Source organism: Sprattus sprattus, assembly GCF_963457725.1.
Source record: "Sprattus sprattus genome assembly, chromosome: 5".
Lineage (NCBI taxonomy): Eukaryota > Metazoa > Chordata > Actinopteri > Clupeiformes > Clupeidae > Sprattus > Sprattus sprattus.
The window spans coordinates 10,909,581-10,932,058 of NC_137924.1; the positions used below are offsets into that span (position 1 = coordinate 10,909,581).

General features: G+C 45.5%; 1 protein-coding gene across 2 annotated transcripts in view; it reads right to left on the minus strand.

The window, feature by feature from the left end:
- The window catches only part of erbb4b (erb-b2 receptor tyrosine kinase 4b), a gene marked incomplete at both ends in the record, with an annotated part of 230,294 nt that overhangs the window by 39,171 nt on the left and 168,645 nt on the right, over positions 1 to 22,478 (minus strand). For both annotated transcript variants that reach the window (XM_080839977.1, XM_080839976.1), the window contains 7 exons: positions 3,936 to 3,980; positions 5,433 to 5,587; positions 9,102 to 9,195; positions 12,297 to 12,429; positions 15,501 to 15,700; positions 17,422 to 17,512; positions 21,622 to 21,695. In XM_080839977.1, the coding sequence (XP_080696103.1) occupies positions 3,936 to 3,980; positions 5,433 to 5,587; positions 9,102 to 9,195; positions 12,297 to 12,429; positions 15,501 to 15,700; positions 17,422 to 17,512; positions 21,622 to 21,695 (792 nt within the window). The remainder of the gene's footprint in view (positions 1 to 3,935; positions 3,981 to 5,432; positions 5,588 to 9,101; positions 9,196 to 12,296; positions 12,430 to 15,500; positions 15,701 to 17,421; positions 17,513 to 21,621; positions 21,696 to 22,478) is intronic.

Sequence of the window (22,478 nt, forward strand, 5' to 3'; positions counted from 1 at the left end):
AAATTCTTTGTTTGTACAACTACATTACTTTAAATGTTAGTTAACTCCATTGCTAAACTAAATATTTAGTAGCGAGATGTCTGTGTATTAGACTGCAGTGCTCCATACACACTCTTTCTCCCATGCTCACTAGAGAATCCTGTTATTTATAACTGTATCATTTCAAACGCCGAACAATGCCAGAATGTTCTGAAAAGTAGGGCTCACAGGACTGGACAGCCCTAGTTACTGGGCAGATTCAGTATCCTTCCTCCGTGTTGGCTGGACCACCGTTTCATATTTATATGTCTCCAAAATATCCTTTGAAGACAAGAAAATACATTCACACATGGCTTCTGGTCCCTCTTCTATCGCATTTATATTAAAATGAAGTCGGCATGACACCTAGGATACTTGGCATATGGACGGCCTAATTCAGTGATGTGACAGGCGAAAAAAGAAGCCCACAATTGCCGTGTCTAACCCTGGCATCAGCTCATCTGTGAGGTCACATGACTACCGCTGTGGTGCTCAACACTGACTTTAGACTCAGTGATCTCAAAAATGAGCGTGAAATGTCATCTGTGCTCCAACAACCCCCCCCCCCCCCACACCTCTCCTCTATACAGTCAACAATCACCAGCTCTCTAAAACAGCACAACACCCTCCCCGCCCCCCACCTCTAGTCTATACAGAAAAACAATCACCAGCTCTCTAAAACAGCACAAACGTTGCATCACAGCGTTTCACATTTTGATCCAACTGAAAAAAAGTAGTAGCTGAGGAACAGACAGGCAGGCAGGGGTGGAGCAGGACTCCCACAGGGCCTAGAGCTGATGCACCTGGCCACATCAGCCTCAAAGACGCAGCACAGGGTGAGTGCGTCGGCCTCAAAGAAGCAACACAGGGTGAGTGCGTCGGCCTCAAAGAAGCAACACAGGGTGAGTGCGTCGGCCTCAAAGAAGCAACACAGGGTGAGTGCATCAGCCTCAAAGACGCAGCACAGGGTGAGTGCGTCGGCCTCACAGAAGCAACCCAGGGTGAGTGCGTCTGCCTCAGGGGGCAACCCAGGGTGAGTGCGTCGGCCTCAAAGACGCAGCACAGGGTGAGTGCGTCGGCCTCAGGGGGCAACACAGGGTGAGTGCGTCGGCCTCAAAGAAGCAACACAGATTATCTCCATTTTCTGCATCAGTAGATTCGAATATAATAAGGGATAAAACGCTTTTGCTGTGAGATTGGATAACTAGTGTCATTCTTTGATTTGTGGTATTTAACTTGCTAGTTGTTTGTAATTGTGCTACAGAATTTACAGTCTTTTCTAAGCTCTATGTTCACAGAAAAAAAGGCTACCTGTAAGTTTGGTCCTGTTGTGTGCTTTGAATAAATATGATTTGGGGTGAAAAAAGATGGCGATAAATAAAGAACAGAATACATTATTTAGGACATTATTTATGAATGGTCTTCTGAAACAGAATAAACATTTCAGTATCCTTTTTAGTTAAGATATCTGTCCACTCAAACCTAATGATAAAAAAATAAATCAACCTCAGCTATTGTCTTTGAACAAGAACCAGACAATTCTGGCTCCCGACACTAAGTGGCTCTCTGACATCGTTGCTCTGTGCTTCTATCCCGTCACCAAGCACCGAGTGGCTTGTTTCGATCTGACGTCATCCGATAGAGACATTTGTTAGCGGCTATCAGCATCAAAACGGCCAGACTATGTTATGGCACCCGGAGCCTTGTCTGGGCCTATCACTTCCATCTGTGGAGAGGGCTTTCCCCTTGTGCTGCGATCCCTTTCATTGCCTCCCATCTTATCTATTCAGTCCATCTGTTCCTGGAGCCTGGACCGATCAATGGAGACGTGCTTTCCCCACAAGGCCTTTATGAGAAACTATAAATTAGGCACCATGAATGCCTGCAGTCCCTTCCTTGGGCAGCATTCACACACATGCAGGACTTTATCTGTTGGACTGTGCTGCGATTCGTGCTGTTAGTGTGAAATGCTCAGATGTATTGAGAGCAGTCTGACCCTGACTCCACTAAAATGGCAGGGATGTAGCCCAATGCACTGTGTAGTAGGGGTGGCAGGGATATAACCCAATGCACCATGTATAAGGGGTGGCAGTGATAGAGCCCAATGCACTGTGCATTAGGGGTGGCAGGTACCCATGTTTACCAGTTAACAGCAGTGGGAAATGAGCACCAGAAGACGTGTGATGTATGAAAGCATGATATCTACTGGACGAATGATACAGGGATGATGCTACATTTTCGATCACATGGGGCGAGAGAGGATTCATAAACACAGTACAAATCAATGAAGGATCATTTTGCAAGTGGATTTCCAGCCCTTACCCTTCCCACATACTGCTCAACAGATGTTCTGTTTTGTGCCGCAGAATTTTTACTATTTGTCTCACTTTGTCCCACGCACTTATTTTCATATGTGTCCATCTATTTGTAGTCATATTAGACACGGATTTACTCATGGATAATGCCCCCCCCCCCCCCCCCCCCCCCCCCCCGCAGACACATGTTTCACGTTGCTTATTTCATCTTCATCATCATCATTCCACTTCCTCCACCATCTCCAATCCCCACATCTAATAAAAGGAAGGATTTGAAATTGCAAATCTATTTCCTCAGAGCAGTTAGTGGCATTTTGTTCCTTTCCCCCCAGGAGAAAAAAGGCAAAATACTGTCAATTTATCATGAGGAGTGCACATGGCGCACACACACACACACACACACACACACACACACACACACACACACACACACACACACACACTGGCCTCACAGCTAGCCATTAATCACAAGAGACTGGGCCCTCTTGCTTTCTGTCTCATCCCCTTTCATTCTCTCTCTCTCTCTCTCGTCTCTCTTTTTCATTTCTCTCTTATATTCTGTCTCTCTCTCTCTCTCTCTCTCTCTCTCTCTCTCTCTCTCTCTCTCTCTCTCTCCCTCTTTGCTATTTCTCCTCCTGCCGGGCCTTTTTTTGCTCTATGGGCTCAAAAACAGCCATGACTCAAAATAATGTGCCGCGTTCCTCTTGATCAGGTCTTCATTATGGCACAAGCTGCTGGGAGCTACGCTGATGCCTCCTCTTCCTCCTCCTCTTCCTCCTCCCCACCGAGAGCATGAGGGCCTGAGCAGTGCCATAGCTCTGTGTGTCGCTACCACTCTATGGGCACCTGCATGGAGACGCTTCATACGGCGTGGAATGACAGGAGAGAGAGAGAGAGAGAGAGAAAGGGAAAGAGAGAGAGAGAGAGAGAGAGAGAGAGGGGGAAGGAGAGAAAGAGAGAGAGAGATAGAGAGAGAGAGAGATACCACAAGCGGCCTCTGTGATCAGACAAGTGCAATAGAGTGCCCTCTGGTCCAATGCAATCTCATTTGATAAAATATTTGCTTTAATGTGCAGAATAATTGCTTAAATTTGGACTCACTAATTTATGCCACTTCAGGGAGAGAGAGAGAGAGAGAGAGAGAGAGAGAGAGAGAGGGGAGAGAGAGAGAGCATGCTTGCGTCACTGGCATGGAGAGATAGAAACAGAGAGACCGAGGAAGAGAGCGAGAGAGTCATAACCTTGTACCCAGGAGCCGTGAAGAGGAACAGAGTGCCCTGCAGCAAATGAGCAGCTCTAAACCCACCGACTCCCCACTGCTGACGATGTGCCCAGAATCCAGCCAGCCGCCGCCAATGAGGCCAGCTTGAGAATGGGCACCAACAGCACCACGCGGGTGCCGTAAATAACACAACGCAGTTCTGTGCGCATCCCAGAAAGACACACATACAGGCTGAAGGACAGCCAGCAGGCACAAGAGCGAGGAGGCGGGTACGAGGGGATGAAGCTACTCTTCCTCCATGGGACCCATGCCTGATAGTAAACATTCTAAGGGAAAGCAGCCCTCCTGTAAAACAGATCATTTAGAGTCTCACACTTTACCTGTCCATGATGCCAATGCAGTCTTGTAGTCTGGGTCCAAGACAGCTGAAAAAAAAGACAGAGGCAATTAAAAACAGTCCATAATGTATTAATACTTCCATATAGGTGCAACATAAGGCCCCCTGTAGGCAATGTGAATCCGAAAGACTTTCCATACAGCCTATGCAGACACTGTAGACAGCAATGCTGCCAGTGTATTACACAGACACAATACTGCAGACACTGTAGACAGCAATCCTGCCAGTGTATTACACAGCCATCATACTGCAGCAGAGTGGTGAGACAGGTCCACTTCTGCAGACGTCACGGCACAGGAGCTGGGCTCCCAGACAGGAGCCTTATTAGGTATGGAACGGATGGCACTCATTAAAGCAGCCGGCTCTCTGATCTCTGAGGGGATTCTGTGATGGGCCAAGCCAAGAGCCATCTCCTCTATGCTTCATCCGCAAAAAAAATGCCTTCCTCACAGACAGAGAGAAGCAGACTGAACAGAGACACATTTCTTTCAAATTTTCCTTCTTAGCGAACAGCACCTGCTGTTTTTTCCCCCCCCCATGCAGAATTGTTATGTTCTGTAAATTAGTTCTGATGTTCTTCAGGTCTTTGAGTGTCTCTCTCCTCTCTTTATTATACTCTAGACACTCCTATCCGCTCTACCACTGGTATGTGTGTTGCCTACATCTGCGGTCTTGCCAGTGCCACTCTTTAAAACTCTGTGATATCAGATGCTATTTAACTTCCACGCCAGCGGGGGTCTGCATCTATGGGTTGCATCAGCCACTGTATGGAGTATGTTTCCAAGCTTCAGTCTTCTCTTCCCCCATCCCTCCATTGTTACGTAATGGATACCCTCTCCCACTGATCAAAGACCTCTGTAAGCCTGACAAGCAGATCAAGCGCGTGCTACTCCTCCTGCAGCTAGGCCATCAGGCAGTGTCTCATCGACTACTAACCTACATTAGCCTGTCAAGAGATGACAGTCACTGCAGATATATAGGGGGTGCGGAGGGATATGATCCAGTGGTCCAGCAAGAAGCCTTTTAAGTCAAAGTGGGAGGGGATGAGGATGGGAAAGGACATTTTTCTTGCTCACACTTAACACACAGAGACGCCCCTATAGAGCTTTAAAGTGGGAGCACTGGCACGTGCATTTTATGATGCTCAGTGGAGAGGAAATGCCATGGCAACATGCCAGTAATAGGTAGTCATGGGTGAATGTTTTTTAATGTTTGACTTGCCTGGAAGTCCCCATAGCACCCATAAAATTGGGCAAAGTTACGTAGTTATTTGAACTAGCCACATTGGACAGTAATATATAAATACTTCACCAACCCCAAACAGCTCCACTGTGAACTCTAACATGTAATACTGTTTGATGAGACTTGAGTGGCACAGGTAGATATCCAGCGCTGTACATGACAACAACCGCCCCCGTTGAGCTGTGACACTGGAACACACATGAAGAGGAACATAAGCAGCACGCGTGCTCTCACGTACCCCTGAGTGCAGTTGCCGTGGCAGGGGTGGCACTCGTTGTTGGCCTCGGCGTATTTGAAGATGAAGCTGTTGGCTCCCTGCACTCCATCAGGGCATTTCTCCACACAGTTGGGGCCGTCTTTGAAGTGTCGACATTTCACACAGTGATCGGGTCCCTGAGAGAGAGAGAGAGAGAGAGAGAGAGAGAGAGAGAGAAGGAAGAAGAGGGAGAGAGGCATGGGGCAAGGCAAGAGAGAGTGGGAGAAGTAAAGAGAGAGAGAGAGAGAGAGAGAGAGAGAAAAAAAGTAAAAAGAGGAAGAGAGGCATGGGGGAAGGCAAGAGAGAGTGGGAGAAGTGAGAGAGAGAGAGAGTGAGTGGATCAGAGAGAAAAAGAGATGTAGTGAGAGAGAAAGAGAAAGAAAAAGAAAACGAAAACGAATGAACAGAGAATGGAGAGATAAAGAAGAAGAAAGAGACAGAGAAAGGCAAACATAAAACACCAGCAACCAGGGCCAGGGATAATAACCATCTCTCACAGCACACACAATGACCATAACAATCAGCAGAAGGGGGATTTATGGCAGTAATATGGGCAGCCCAGACACCAGCAGAGGCGGGGGGAGAGACACAGAGCCGGCCTGGATATCAATAAGAAGCGCTCCCTCACCGGACACCTCATCAACTGACCTGACAAACAGCAGCTCACACAATATAAGCTACACACATCTGTGTTGCTCAATCATGGGGGGGGGGAGGGGGGAAGGGACATAACACAGCGAATGCCACTGTCAAAGGACATTGTGTTGCAAATGCGACGCCGGCAGAGTGGGATATTTAAGTGTCACTCTGCCAGCGGATGTGTGTGTTGACGTGGGCACGGTTCCAGGGGCTCGACACGGCGGAGATATGTCAGTGCCAAGACTCGGGGGTGGCAATAAAACCGTAATGAGATTTCAACGCACATTACAAAATGAGTTTGGACTCATCCTCTGATTTTTCCAGAAGCACTTGATAAACAGAATGAGTAAACACATCCAGGGACTGTTCCAGCGTCTTCCTGTCTCTTTATCAATGCTGGGCCATGCTCTTGTCAATGCATTTCATTTTTTATTTTTTTTACAAAATACAATTCAGTATTAAGAATAAGAAAATGTAAAATGGACAACTCAGTACAAGGTCTTCCACAGGCAGTGGTGCCACTCACTCAGTTAGGGCCATGAGAGGAGCTTTTCACGCAGGACAAGGACAGGGTCCTCTGAACGCACACTGGACTTCACAGTGGCTATGGACTGAAGAAAATGTATTGATATTGTCATTCATGTGCAAGGCCGTAGACTTCAACAACTACAATTACTTTGCTGGGTCTGAACCATTTTTTTCCCAACACAAAGAAGGATTTTATTTGGAGTGGTGCAAGGTCCTACGGTTGGGTTTATGAGACATTTATTGTGTCTCCTTTTTAATAATACTTAAGGCAAGGGCAGGGATATCAAATTGAGTAGAGCAAGCACTTAGTTTCTCCATCTTTCTTTCTTTTCCCTCATATTCTTTCCATCTCTCACACACTCTTTCTTTCCCTCTCTCACTCTCTGTCAATCTCAGGGTTAAGCAAAACCACCCAAAACAAAACACCGCCTCAGTCAGAGAGATTGGTGCAATAAAGCTTTGTGTGACGTGCATCACAAACACTCCTGCGCCTGGCAACAGGAATGAGTCACTAAACCACTAACATTCCATTTCCCGTCCGCATCGGTGGCGCGGCCCGTTAATCAATTAGCACTCTCAGCTATGCTCCATCTGGGCTGAGGGGGGGGGGGGGGGGACCCATATCCGGACAGCATATGGGCTGGGCTGGACGGAGGACCAGAGCACGTCGTCGCCATTCTCAAAACGTAGTGTGACTCGACTTGACTCAACATGGGCACCCCTCTCAGGCTAGCTCCCACCAGAGATAGTAATCAATCTCAGACTAATTGATCCTCTCCTCCAAACACCTGGTGCAGAGTGAGCCCGGGCCTGTTTACAGCTTTAACCCGCCATGTTGCTTCTTTTTTTCATTCCCTTGTTCCCTGAGTCATTTCATCATCTGTCTGCTTGGCATTCAGCCGTTTAAAAGGGCTTAATTGCTTTACACGGGTATTTGGAATTGGAAAGTGATCTGCGTGTATTGTCTTAACAGCATTACGAACAAATCACACAATGAGTTTGTGGAGCCGCTCTATTCCTGCCACTCCATCCCCGGCAAAGTGTTTTCTCCGGTGCTTCTCAGAAGTCCGAATTCAGGCAGCTGTACCAAAACGCATGTGATTACTCTGGCGTTGACGGAGGTAAGCTTACGCATCAAACATTTACAGTACAGGGGCCTACCTCGTCCCATCAGGAAGCAGTTAGTGGAGACATGAGCTAACAAGTGTCTGGCTCACCTATGCGCCTCTGCTCTCAACACTGGCCTGACACTCAGCCAGGCTCGGATTCTGGTCGTGGAGAGCCGGGCCAAGAACATCACACATCTCTCCAACTAATCAAGCTTAACACAAATGAACACATTCCCTGGCCCTCAGCCATACCTCCCCACCTCCGGGGCTGTTTACATTGACTGGTCTGCAGGGCTGGCTTTATGCAGACTTACACTAGATCCAGCTGAAATACTGCACAATAATATCTATGTCTGAACTTTCAAGTCTGTGTATTAGAAGTTTACATAAATTGCATTTATACAAAAATGCAAATACACTAACGACATATGAGTCAAGACTGAAAGACTGAAAACTGAAAACTGAAAACTGAAAACTGAAAACTGAAACAGACTATAACAGACTGAAAAATGTCCATGTTCAGGGAGGTTCATACACAGTTCATGTATCTCATTTCTCTGGGTGTGTGATAACACAACACAAGAACTAAACACCACAGGTGAAGCTGGAATGGGATATCTTGTGAAGTCTCCCACTATGACTGACTGGAATAAAGGAAACACTGTAAGCTTGAATCACTTGAATCACTAAAGACACAAAAAACACACATACATCAATACGCATTTACAAAGACACATGTGGTGCAGGCACACACACACACACACATGCACGCACACACACACACACACACACGCACTTATGCACAAATATAGTGGCTATGCAACATATGCATGCCCACAGCACTAGCACCTCCAGTCCCATGAGTCAGGGGTGATGACATTGGCAAACGGCTCTACGACAATCTGTGTCCATGGGCCACTCAATGGCTGATCTCTTTGTAAACTCTCTGCAGAGAGCTGGCCTAATCTACTCTCACTGTAAATTAACATGAAGCAAAATCAATCCTGCAACAAAAAGTACACTCTACCAGAGGATTCAATTAATCTCAGTGCCTGGCCAATCGAAGACCTTGTGCACACAGCCCGAGGTTGCACGCTCTGCCAAGAGGCTCGGAGAAAAAAGTCTGCTAAGCATTTCCTGAGTGCGCCACCCTGTTAAACAAGCTCTTATGAGGCAACATAAATACAAACGGACACCAAACTAATGTTACACTATCATATTATGGCAGATACATTCGACTCCATAAGGGCTGGTGAAAGAGACAGTGATGGACTGGCAACAGTGCTGGTCTGGCTCTACCGGCTCTGCAGTGAGTGAGTGAGTGAGTGAGTGAGTGTCTGGCAGAGAGGTCAGGTGTGGGTCAGTGTGTGCTCACCGGTCCAGTGCAGGTCAGGGACTCATCCTCTGCACTCTCACACTGAGGGTCACACTCACGACACTCCGAGCCGTTAGCGAATTCACGGACATCCCTGTTAGAGAGAGAGAGAGAGAGAGAGAGAGAGAGAGAAGGAGAAGCATATCAATTAAACGCACAAAGCTCAATTTACATTTTGAAGCTTTGTGTTGTGTAAGTTTGTAAAAGGGCACATGCAAAAGGCTGGTGGATACAATGGGTTGCTCTTGTAGTATGAAACTACATTTCTACAACTAGAAGGGAACTCGGGGAGCGTAGACCTCAGCCATCTCAAAATGTTAGCGAAAGTGCAACATATTTGCATGGATCCGCCCTGTGGTTCGGAACCACTAAAAAAATATAATGGGTTCTCCCTTGACTCGTGCTACTCCTTTTCACCAAGTTTCACCAATAAAAATCGACCTGGTAGATTTCCATAACACACAATCTTTCGACATCTATAGTTGTGGCAAATTGATTGTGAGTGATTGAGGCATTGCCGTCGCACTGGTGGCTCAGTGGAAACATTCACATCAGCTGTGTTCCGCCTCCGCTGTGTTCCGCCTCCACCAGCAGCAGCAGCGGGCCCTTAAGAAGGCCACACAGGCCCTGTCAGCACGGGGCAGACGCAATGGAGATGCCCTTCACAGGTGATCAGGCTGCCAATTTATCAAGCAAATCCAGGAGGGACACGCAACAACTCCAGTCGAAGAAAAAACCCATATCGAGATCTCAGCAAAGCCATCAAGCAGGAGGATTATCAGATCAGGCATATCCGTTTGTAGAGGTTGCATGGCTTTAGGTGTTGCTGTTGGTCCGAATCATGAAGCAACCCCCCCAGGTTTAGGGAAGGAATCTATGGGAAGTACAGAGAAGATTATGTCCAAGGCCATGCGGAAGGGAGTGAGGTGCTCGCTTTTCTCCTCCCTCTCTAATGAAAAGGGGAACTGACTCAATAGGAGGGGAAATTAAATTAGAATTAATCATGCTTTATCTGGACAGCACAATGCACGCTGGGTGGCCCAGGGGGATGCCTTTGTGGGGCTATGTTATCGTGAAAGGGTTTATTCAGTCCCGGCATGTAGGCTTAGGCTTCAGACAGCCTGTGGGGTATAGCTGCCTCAGATTGGCTTTGTTTTAACTGCAGCTTCGACTGAGCTGGTAGAGGTCCTGGTGGTCCTTTCCTCACATGAATAGAAAAGTCTGACTGAAATCAAGTTCAGAATAATGAAAAAAATATTGTGTCTTTTAGTCTTACCAAAGGAAATATCTTCAGGAACTTCCTTTGAAGTCCCTATGACCACACCTGACTCATCATAAGTGATGCCAGACACTAAAGGACTTTCCGATGAGCTCAAATCCCGTTTCCCACAAGGGATCTCCTCTTATGACCTATCTGGCTTAACATGGTTTCCTTCCTAAGCCGCTTTCCACACAGACCCCCCCCCCCCCCCCCCCCCCCACCCTTGCCACGCAATCGCAGTTCATCAGGTTAGCATGCCTTCCAGCCACAGTGGGGGTAAAGCCATACAGCTCCAGGTGAACACACACACACACACACACACTCACACTCACACACACACACTCACACACACACACACACACACACACACACACACACACACACACACACACACACACACACACACACACACACACACACACACACGACCACGGGCTCAGTGACACCAGGGGGTGAGGGAGAAGTGACTCGGCATAAGGCCTGTAGTGCCATGCTCAGACACTGACGGTGACACCGCAGACCAGAGTGTCCAGTGCCGTACCTCTCCAGGCCCACCTCCCGCTTCTCGACTAGGAAGGGCTGGCTGAGACGTTTGAGCCTAGAGCCGGAGACTCTGCAAGGCAAAACATCCACACATGGAGGCTCTCAAGGTGCACACAGCATCAAAGCTAGTGGGGAGAATCTGCTGTTATCCTGAGTATTGATACTCAGTTTGAATGTTCATCAATCATCATGGCAAAATGATATAAGATAAGAGATAAGATAAGACTTGTATTTATCCTGTGAGGGAAATTCACTTGCCAACGCAGCAAGGTAGTAGGAATAGCATTAATTAATAGCAAGTATATACAGTACATCATAGATAGATGTATAGAATAGAGGTAGAAACTAAATAAAATATATGTCATATATAAAATAGAGGTAGAAACTACACATAGGAGATGTTATAGGAGCAATGCTTTATGTTTCTCTCAACATGAGCTTAATGTCTCAAAATATCAGAAGTCCCTCAGTAGTCCAGTTAATGTGGACACATTTGCATGTATTGCATCATTCATAAGGTCATCTATAAAAGCAATATTAATCCTGAAATTCATACGGAACATTCATTACAAATATCTGAAACCTCTCATTCATATTCAACTGTGACACACACACACACACACACACACACACACACACACACACACACATGCACACACACACACACTCACACGCATACACACACACACACACACACAAACACACTCTCTCTCTCTCACACACACACACACACACACACTGCATTTGTACTTCAAAGCCGTTGCTCTGTGCATATTGCTTGTGAGTGCATCAACAAGTGAGTGTGGCTTCTAGAGCTCTCTGTGTAAGAGCAGGTCAGTGCTAAATGAAAACTGAATGAAGGGTGAAGTTAGCCTCTAGGAACTGAATAACTTATCAAAGCACTGGCTTCCCAGTATTTTCCACACCTACTCAAAATTCCACAGCTGTAACGACGAGGCAATAAACAACAAAAAACAATATGGTCTTTACTTTTATTTTCTTCTGATATTTCAGAAGAAACTTGAACTTTATTATTTTATGAAGTCAGTGGTGAATTTAGATCCTCAGAGTCATTTGTATGGATCACACATCATATGTTGTCATACTGCAGCTAACCTAGAAAGCATACGAAGCCCTTTGAACTTTTCTGTCTGCCTTTGAACAACCATATAAACAGACACAACCCTCCTGACAGAATAGACATTCAAAAAGGATCATGCTGGTCACAAACGCTACGTATAATAAGACCTCCTAAAGGGGTCATCTTCAAACAAAACAAACTATACACAGCAATACGAAAAAACATTAATGAACTCTAGCTCTTCTTTGCATGTCTATATATATATATTGATATGGAGATTGTTGGAAAAGGGCCGTATCTAGGCACTCACCCGCCATAGAGGTTGCAGGACTCCACACAGATGGGTCCTCTGCTGAAGTAGCGGCAGTTTAGACACTGGTCTGGCCCCGGACCCCAGCACCCAGCGCCTGAGCACAGCGGGTCGCACACCATCCGCCTAATGGCTGCCGTGGGGGGATAGACAGACACAGCTCATTTTAATCCTTTATTCATGTCTCTGTAATAACATGTGTTATGTCTGTGTAATAACATGTGCAATATTGCCAGCCCTGGTCATTTGCAATATTATGTTGAGCTGTCTGTATTTCATCTTTAAAGACAAGAATAGTTAGCTGTTGTATAAATTGCCCGATTTATCTGCACATATGTAACATACGCAACAACAAATGACTGACAAGTATGTGACAACATGGCAATCAAAAGCACATACAACAGAACAAATGATAGTCATCTATGAATAGACTATACATCAAAGTGAAACTCTTCCCATTGTTGTTATTACATGTAATCCATCTGTGCTGGTGCCAGGTCCCTTTCACCTTGAGATATCCTTGTGTGAGTGATTCAGAGCCTTTCGTCAGCTGCTGATTGAGTACAATGTATACCATCTGGAATTGGCATTACCGGTGCAGCCATGCGTATCACATGCTTTTAAAAAAAGCCTGGCCATATGAACTCCCGTATTTCAATGCAAACTGCTGATGTCAGGGCTGTGGAGGATAGAATGGTGCCGACAGACGGACAGACAGACAGACAGACACCCGGTGTGGAGCTCGCTGATGTACCAGCTGTGAGCCTGGGATAAAACACAAATACTGCTGACGCCACATGTGACTGGGCAAAGACACATCTCCGGGAGTGCACCAGCAAACACAAACTTCTCCCACCAAATGGAAATAATTGTGCCTGGGCGTTAGACAGAGATGTCCAACAGTTATATTACTTATTCTGCTTGCACACAATATTTGAGCTATTATATCAGGGGGCATGGATAGGAAAAAATGATGTGTTAGCACAAAGCCTCATCATTAAGCGCGGTCCGAAAGCTCTCAGCACTGCGCGCATGGTGTGATATGCCATTGACCAAAGGCTGCCATATCTAATTTTCGGTAAAACTATTATACGCTTATGCTTTCAATGGTCCACATAAAATGGCATATATTTTGAAAATCACTGTTAGCGCAGTAGGTTATCTGGCTCTTTTACAGACAACTGTAACATTATGGGTCAGCGGGGAAGGGTTTCTCTTAAACTTGGCCGGTTTGCCCCTCCAAAGCCGCCACTGGCAGGTTTACAGAGAGCCACAGGCTGTCTGCTGCGGCCCTAGTTCTCAGGAAGTACCCTCCGGACATGATCTGGGCACCTCGCTGGGAGGGGTTTGAAGCCGCACTCCAGTGCTGGGGCTTTGACCAGAGACGAGCCAGAGGGCGACATCGAATGTGTGGTGTCACTAGAAAGCTTGGAATGATAGAAAAAAAATCTAACAGTGGCTTAAAACACTCCTTTTTTTTTTTTTAAAGAGAGCTGGCCATGAAAGCGCTGCCTCTCTTAAGAGACAAAAGCAGCTCTTTTCCGGTTCCAGTGCTGACTTTGTGTTTAGCGCCGTAGGTAACCGGGGGTAGGGGGTGGGGGGGGGGGAGGGGAGGGGAGGGGAGAGAAGCGGGAGACTGTTTTTTAAGCCGCGCCAAATCACAGAAGGATCAAAAAGACGCCAACATCAAAGTTGTGACCTCACTGAAAACACACAGTTTGGAGTGTGTCTGTCTCCCGGGAGACAGGAAGCAGCCGCAGGGACTTGACGAGTCCTCTGCACAAGCAGATGTTGCCAGGAGACAATTGCTGTTGCATTACAATGTTAAAAGAGAAAAGAGGAGGAGAGAGAGTGAGAGAGAGAGAGAGAGAGTGAACGAGAGAGAGAGAAAGAGAGAGAGAGAGAGAGAGAGTGAACGAGAGAGAGAGAAAGAGAGAGAGAGAGAGAGAGAGTGACTGAGTAAATTAAAGAAAGAAAGAGAGAGAGAGCGTGCGCGAGAGAAAGAGAGAGAGTGAGAGAGAGAGAGAGAGAGTGAACGAGAGAGAGAGAAAGAGAGAGAGAGAGAGAGAGAGAGAGAAGGGGGCAATGAGAAATTCAGCTCCCCAGATTCTTAAATGATTATTTCCCTGTGAAGGGAGAGGGAGCAAGTAGAAGACTAATTCCCTACGGTGACACGAGTTTCCACTTGGAAAATAATCCCAGAAATGTCAAAAAAGACCTCAGGCAGACCCTCCAATTTACATGGTTCACTAGTTGATCTGATTGCTTACATTTTGCAATTAAGTGAGTAATTGGATTGATGGTGTTTACATCAATGCTCCATTTGCTTAGCCTGAACCTTCATTACATTGATATCTGGCAGTACGCTAAGCCTAATGTGAAAGAGATCCTTAGCAAATGGGCATCTTTTTAAAAAGGAGAAAAGGGGTAAAGAGGATTGCTGTGTTGTTCTGAAGAGAAGTGGTGGTGATCTTCACACCAGAGTAAATCTCCTCTCTCTCTCTCTCACCTCCTGCCCTCTCCAGCTGCGGAGGAACCCTGCCCTCCTCCACTCCCTGCCGGGCCCAGTCAGGTGCAGTAACCCCGGGCAGAGAGAGAGACAGACAGGCAGGCAGGCAAGGAGAGCTGAGTCACACTTGCCTGCTCTCCGCTGTCTGTCCTGGACCATTCAAAGTCAGCCCTCCCTGGGCACTCACTCACCCCTCACAGGCTCTACAGCAGCAGCATAATGTGGAGAGTGTGTGCTCTCATACTCATACTCTCATACTCTCATACTCTACAGTCCAATGCCTTTTAGACTTTTCTAAGTTGTCTGACATGCCTTGATGTTTTTGTACATTTCCCTTAACTAAAAACAAATGGAATATTTGATTATATATTCTAGAAGACCTCAGCAATTATTTTATGTAAGTAAAAGGAATGTAGTAAATAAAGGTTTAATTTAAAGCAAATGTAAACATACCCTACAAAAAATATATATATCCCGGACAAGGGATATAGACTTAAAGGGACACTGACCAGCAGAAGCCAGCAAAGGGTGTCCACTAAACAACCTGCACATGTCTGAAGTGGTCTGTGGTTCAGTGTTACTGAACTGGTATACAGTATACAGACACAATGGTCTTTCAGCTTGCTTCTGGCTAGTGGACGTTTTACAGAGAAGCCCAGAGAGCACCTCTACGCTGATGGGGTTGCTGCACTCACTGCATTCCTTGGGGTCCCGGTTGTTGCGCACGAGAACCTTCTGCGTGTTGGTGCGAAACAGGCTGGTCCAGTTGACGGTGTTGTAGTAGCAGAGCTGGCTGTTGTTTGTGACGTAGACGTTTCCGGCACTGATCTCGTGAAGGGACTTGAGCTGGAGGGAGGAGATCCACTGCTGCTGAAGCACCAGCAGAGAGATCCCACTGCGGCGCAGAGATAAAAAAGACAGACAGAGAAGACAAGTGAGCTAGCTGCAGGGTAAACCATAGAGATGGAGGGGTGAAAAGAGCCTGGCACAGAGACAAAACACAGAGACAAATGGATGAGACAGGAGAGGGGAAAGGGAAGTGTAGTTGAAGAAGGAGAGAGCGAGGGAGGGAGGGAGGATAGAGACAGGTGAAGGGCAGTGAGGAGGGGAGTAGAATTATAGAGTGGGTGTTTGAGATGGAAGGGATGACAGAGGCACACAAAAGCAATGCCTGAACAAAGGAGGAGAATTATCTGCCTATTGTACCGTTGCTATTACATCGCTTAGCAGGCATTCCCATATGAGCTCTTCCTCAGATGTGTTAAGATGACTTGATGCATTAACACTGAATATCCAGCCGACTATCCAACTATCCAATCTGACTAACTGTCAGCGCAGCCTTCTGCCAATTTCAGAGAAAATACATTCATGGTAGATGTTGGCAGATGTTGGCGAGTATTAAATGGAAATGTGCTGTGCGAGTTTATTTAAAGGGACAATGTCAGATAATACTAATTAATACAGATTAATACCAGCAACTTAAACATCCTAAAAGCACCATTGTAATGAGTATGTGGACTTCATGAAAACCACCAGCACCAAAGCATGTGCAGGCCCACCCTGCAAGTAGTTCCATTATCTGTTTTTGAGAGAAAACAGATGATGCCCATCGACAGCACAGCTGGGCGCATTGCTTTAGGATGAGCAGTCCCTGTTTAAAAGCAGGCTACTCCTAACTATGATTGCACCGTTTCTCTCATCTTAAAACTTACAATTTGAGTTGCTGAGTCGTCATGGAATAACCTGCAACTATACTAATACGTGTGTGCGTGTGTGTGTGTGTTTTATAGTTGTGCCGTGGTTTTCTGTTCATACAGCTTTGATTTTGTCCTCGTCTCAGGTTTATAATAATTGCTCTAACAAAATACACTGTTTACTAATCAACCATACCTACACACCTTACTTAATATTGTTGTGCACTGAACTGAACTGCGTCATACAATGTTGTGGTAATAGGTCCACCGACTGATCCCACTGACAGTGGAGATGATGACCGGTGGCGAGGCAATGTTCTGTTCCTGCTTGAACAGCAAGGTAGTGACCCTGGAGTGAAAGGGTTCCTGCCTGAAATGAGCTCTAATATTTACTCTCAGTCTGTACTCTCAGCTGCTATTAGAGCGTCCTAGTACTGGCCAATTATTGTGGATCAAGAAGTGTTTAAATCCCCCAAATTGGGCACTATAGGCAGTGTCTGGTATAGGAAAGACAAACTCTCACTCTAATATCTAATGTCAACAGGTGTTTTTGACTACTCAGTCTACTCAGCGAATTTCTCACAAAATGTTGTCTAGTGTTTCTTTAACTCATGATAAAGTATGTCCGAAAGGACATAACGGCACATCACCCAGCTTTTATCCCCTCTGTCCCATAGATGTCATACATTGTTTTGTCTCATCATGATTTCAGTGCACCTAGTTGACATGCAGTCACTGCTGTAATGTGTTCCTGAATACTGGCTGCACACATCCCACTCATTTCTGCCATCACTGTACACAGGCTAATGTCATGACAGCCAACTGTAATTGCCACATGCATGCAGTCCATCTTCTGGGAGCTGTTCTGAGCTGTAGACCTGGGTCTGAGGTGAGACAGACTGCCAGGTCATGAGAACAGTACCTGTAAAGGAATCTCCCCCCAATGGTTGCCAGGTTGGAGAACACGCTGAGATCCGTCATGTTCGTCGGCCAAGACTGAATGTTCAGGAAGCCTGCGGAAAGAAGAGAGCCTGATCATGAGCAAGTCAAATCCTTTACGCACGATATAAAGAGATTACTCTACTACGACTACTTTTTTAGTCTGATGTCCGTATCTGGCTCTGGGTTGACTTCCTAAACTAGGAAGCATTGGGCTGGATTGTACGGCAGCACATCACCACTAAATTACAATCACAAAACAGTGAATCTGAAAACACAAGGTTTTTTTAAGACTGTGCCTACTCAGAGACAAACGTTGATGGCTTTTATATCTTCACTGAATTTTATTTAGTATGTCTCGCATCAAACGTTGTTTATTAAATGAGAGTGATGAATGAATATCTGATGAAATGGCCATGCATCGTTTAGGGATTTTAATGATGAATTTCTAAATTAAATATTTACAGAAGAAGGTTGGGAGCAACCCCTCTCTGTGTGAGCTGGTAAAGGATAAATTGACTAGACTAATAGAGAGAAGTAGCATGAGGTAGAAAGGTAGAAAAAGGAAGAGAAAGAGAGGGGGGAGAGAGAGAGAGAGAGAGAGAGAGAACGAAAGACTGTGAGAGAAAAAGAATGAGAGAGAAAAAATGGGGTGGATGTGGGACAAGGAGAACATAAATTACCCAAATTACTTTAACATTGAAAACCCCAGACGGTGCATATTTTCAAGGATAAATTCAGTTGTACGACTGATATTTGATTGCCTTTAAACAAATTCATTACTTTGGGGAGGACATGGTAGGACATAAAGTGTGCTTGTGCTAATGGAAAGAGAGAGGCTAATATGATTGCGCATCTCCTCAGCATCCACAATGACCTGCCGTGCCAGTCTAAACAGTAAACAGGTCAAAGTCTGTGTGCTTAATGACAGGAATGCACCTGGGACTGAACAGACCCATACACTCTACTGCAAACAGCTCTGCCAGTGGGACTTGCAAGTACATTTTATAAAAAAATACATAGAAATAATACATGGCAGATAACAAGTTAAATTATTATTAAATTGTTGTGATAGTACAGTCCCTTTACACAAATGCCATTATACAAAGTTTTACAGTATGATACAATTTATTGACTAAAATGTGTCAATACCCTGGTAACAGCGGGGGATTTTAAAGGCAGTAGTCTCTGGAGTTTGTTCAAATAAGAAAACAAACGGTTCTTTGCTTCCCCATCCTGTACTGTTTGGAACACAGAGACAGATCTTTGTGCTGCTTGCCTCGCTGAAGTGCCGTTAATGTTGCACCCGCTGACATTAATTGTCTTAATGACAAAACTGCCGCAATGGGACGTCTCGCTGCATGGATGGGAGCTCCATCCGCTTCAGCAGGGTCCCTTGTAAGATGCCAGGCTGACTTTGTTGTTATCTGATGTGCAGTGTAGAAACAAGTGTCTCCATCTAGCTATCACCTAAGTGGTCCCTGCTGAGCCCCTGTTTGCCCTGGGCATACACCTGCCTCAATGGCAAACTCAACTCAAGCACACCTGAGGTACTAGAAGTATAGGGCACTACCCTGAGCCCATGCCATCATATTGGTCATTTTTAAACCAGTCAAATATGCTAGGGTTTTGGAAGGGTATGTATATTCAAAATCATAACATTACACACTGACACACGCATAAAACACACAAACACACAGGCGCGCACACACGCACGCGCACACACGCACGCGCACACACACACACACACACACACACACACACACACACACATACACACACACACACACACACACACACACACACACACACACAATCAAACAAACCAAAAGAGTTGGGTTAAAGGGAGGTCTACATGAAATGTGAGCCTTGTCTAGAAGAGAGTGTTTCTGGGTTCACTGAGTGCCACATTACATGTGCATCCAAGTGAGTGAGGCACTTGGCTTGGGGTCTGGGGCAAAAGGTTGCGTGCTAAAATGATACCAATTGCACTCAAACCATGTGTCGAGGGGCTCCCATTACAGTGGCTAACTGTCAGTATATAGAAATACTGCCTATGGGCAAATTGAGTAGCATTTCAGCTGTCGTGTGTGCAGAGGAATAAATATCAGTCTGGGCTGAAGTGGCTCCCATTTGAACCCCCTCAGCTCAGCCCTGGGTCCCTCAGCCCTGGGTCACAGAGCATCGGTGACACCTCGACAGGGGGACGTCAACATCCTGTCAAGAGACAGTGCCCCCACAGTCCGTCACATGACATGACATGACGTGATGTGACCGTTGGTATGCATGCCTGGCTATGAGTGCTCCTCCTCTCCCATCAGCACACACACACACACACACACACACACGCACGAACGAACGCACACACACACACACACACACACACACACACACACACACACACACACACACACGCACGAACGAACGCACACACACACACACACACACACACACACACACACACACACACACACAAACACACACAGACACACACAGACACACACAGACACACACACACACACTAGCAGTTTCTTCTGCTCAATCAGCTGGCACTTGCTCTGGACCTGATCTGAATCCTCTATGCCTCTTTCGAGTTAAATGCGCGGCTCTGGGTTAAAGCGCAAAGACTGAATCTCTACAGGATGCACTATAGTATGGGTGGAGGGACCCAGATCATATATTCATTGAGTAAAGGTCTGTCAGTCTTGTCTGTGTGGTATATAGGGAACACATATCTACAGTAGAAGGCACTACATATTTCTTTACAGCCTTGCATGTCCTCTGGGTTTTCACGGTTGATGAGATTCCAACTGCACCAAAATCAGTCTGAGAAGTATTGAAGCTTGTGCACTCAGTGATCCCTGTTGTACTGAGTGCACTGAGTTCTTGAGTATTCAAGTTAACATTGAGTACTCATTACTCATGTGATGCTAGTGTAAGAGCTGGAAATTGGTCAATTTCTAAACATTGCTCATTGTCGGTATTGACTACGTTTCCCATAGGCCTCTGCTTTCTTTGCGGTCGGAGTTGAAGTTTTGGAGGGAGGTGAGTGCAAGGAAGAAGAGTTGATCAGTTTAAGTGTTTTGGACTTCACTGGAGAAGAAAAGCGTTTCAGTTCTGAACCTGTCTGTCTCTGTGAAATTATTGCCTACACCACGTAATAACCCCTCCAGCGGATCTCAAGTTTTACAGTAGCTCTTGCACGCACTCAGTTTTCAGTTAGAGTCCGTGGTAAACAAGGGGAAGGATGGTGACAGAAGAAATAAATAGTTTGGAAGTTCTTTGATAAAACAGACACTGTCACTGTGATAAAATAAATGGGCAGCAATTGTGAGTTGTGGGCGGATTCCTCAAGGATGGCTCAAACATCAAGTCTGTCATATAAAAGACTAGGCTCCTACTTTATAATGGATAATATGTTGTTAAAAATAAATAAGCTACAAGCAAAAATGACTCAGTTGGGCTCACTAATGGGGACCAGGTTTGACAGAACTTACAAAAAATAGCTGCTATATGTAAACCCAATACGAACATTTATTGTTAAAAACCTTGGACCACTGCAGAATGTTGGTAAGTATTGTAAAATATTGTTGGTATCATCCATACTTAACCATTGCGTAAGGTAAGACCAAGAGTTCCTTTCATATAGTATCATTCATTTTATGCTTTGCTCTATGTTTTGAGACTAATCTAAGTTTTTCAGGAAACAATTAGTTAATTTCTCAAATGATGTACTTGTGCAAACTGCACCATGTCTTGTACAAAGATATATGACTAGCCTGTGAGATTTACTGTACAGTATGTTACATTTGTGCATGAGTAGAAGTGATAGTATTGGCGCTGATCATGGAAAATGATAGCACCATTTTACTTCCAATTTGCACTCTTCAATTAACACTGCCTGTGAAACATAATATCTGTATTTGTTTAGCATCTTTGTACAATCCCTGCAAAATATTGGATAATTAAGATGTCCATGGTCTCCAATAACCATAATAATTGGTTTGGCATTAAGAACGGAAAGGAATAACCAAATTTACTTTCAGAATGTTGAAAACACACACAGATGAAAATGAGTTGTGGCAACAGAGAATTTGAAAACAATTGTGGCAGATAGAGATTACATAGTAATAACCTGGAATACTTTTTTAACAGACTTTGTATAAAACCTTTAACATCTTACCTGTGATCTCCGTGACAGTTCGGAATACATTCAGTTTCTCTGGATCCAGAGGCTTGATGCTATGATAGGAGTCCCTGAAAAGATAGAGTGAGAGATGGTAAACGACAGAGATACGGACATACAAAGACACATCGGGTTAATAGAAGTGACTTGAAGACTTGCAGCAATGTAATGGAATACTGAGATAGAGAGAGAGAGAGAGAGAGAAAGAGAGAGAGAGAGAGGAATAGAGAGAGAAAGAGACAGAGAGAGGATTTGAAGTGGCACCTGAGGAAAAATATCTTTTAATCACACAGAATCACTGGTGACATTCCTTAATAGTGTTTATAAATTGAACACGTTTTTCTCCATTGTCAGTTAAATACCCATACACATGTTTTCCTAGCTTGAACCGAAGAAAGCCCAAATCTGTCTGTACTGAATAGCATAGGATGTAATCCTCTGACTTTCTGACCTGTATCAGTGTGTGTCATGCTTCTGTGAGTGCCTTCAGTGTGTGATAAGTGTATTACCCAGGATGCCTTACACTAGCTGTGTGTATGTGTGTTTGCCTGTGTGTGTGTGTGTGTGTGTGTGTGTGTGTGTTTATGCATTTTTATGGGTCTGTGTTTGAGGTGTCTGCCTGCACATAAATCAGCTTTAGTAGGGGAGCGGAGGCCCTGGGGCCCTGGACCTCACTGGAGGAGGAGAGCCAGCCCAGGGCCTGAAGGCCAGCCAGATGAGGGGTCTGGTGGCGGAGGGGTCAGGCAGGGGTGGCCTGAGGTGGAATGAGTTCTGATAACCTCGTATTGCACACACCAACATGAAGACATAAAGAGGTAGAGATGGCGAGATAGAGAGAGAGAGAGATAGCGAGA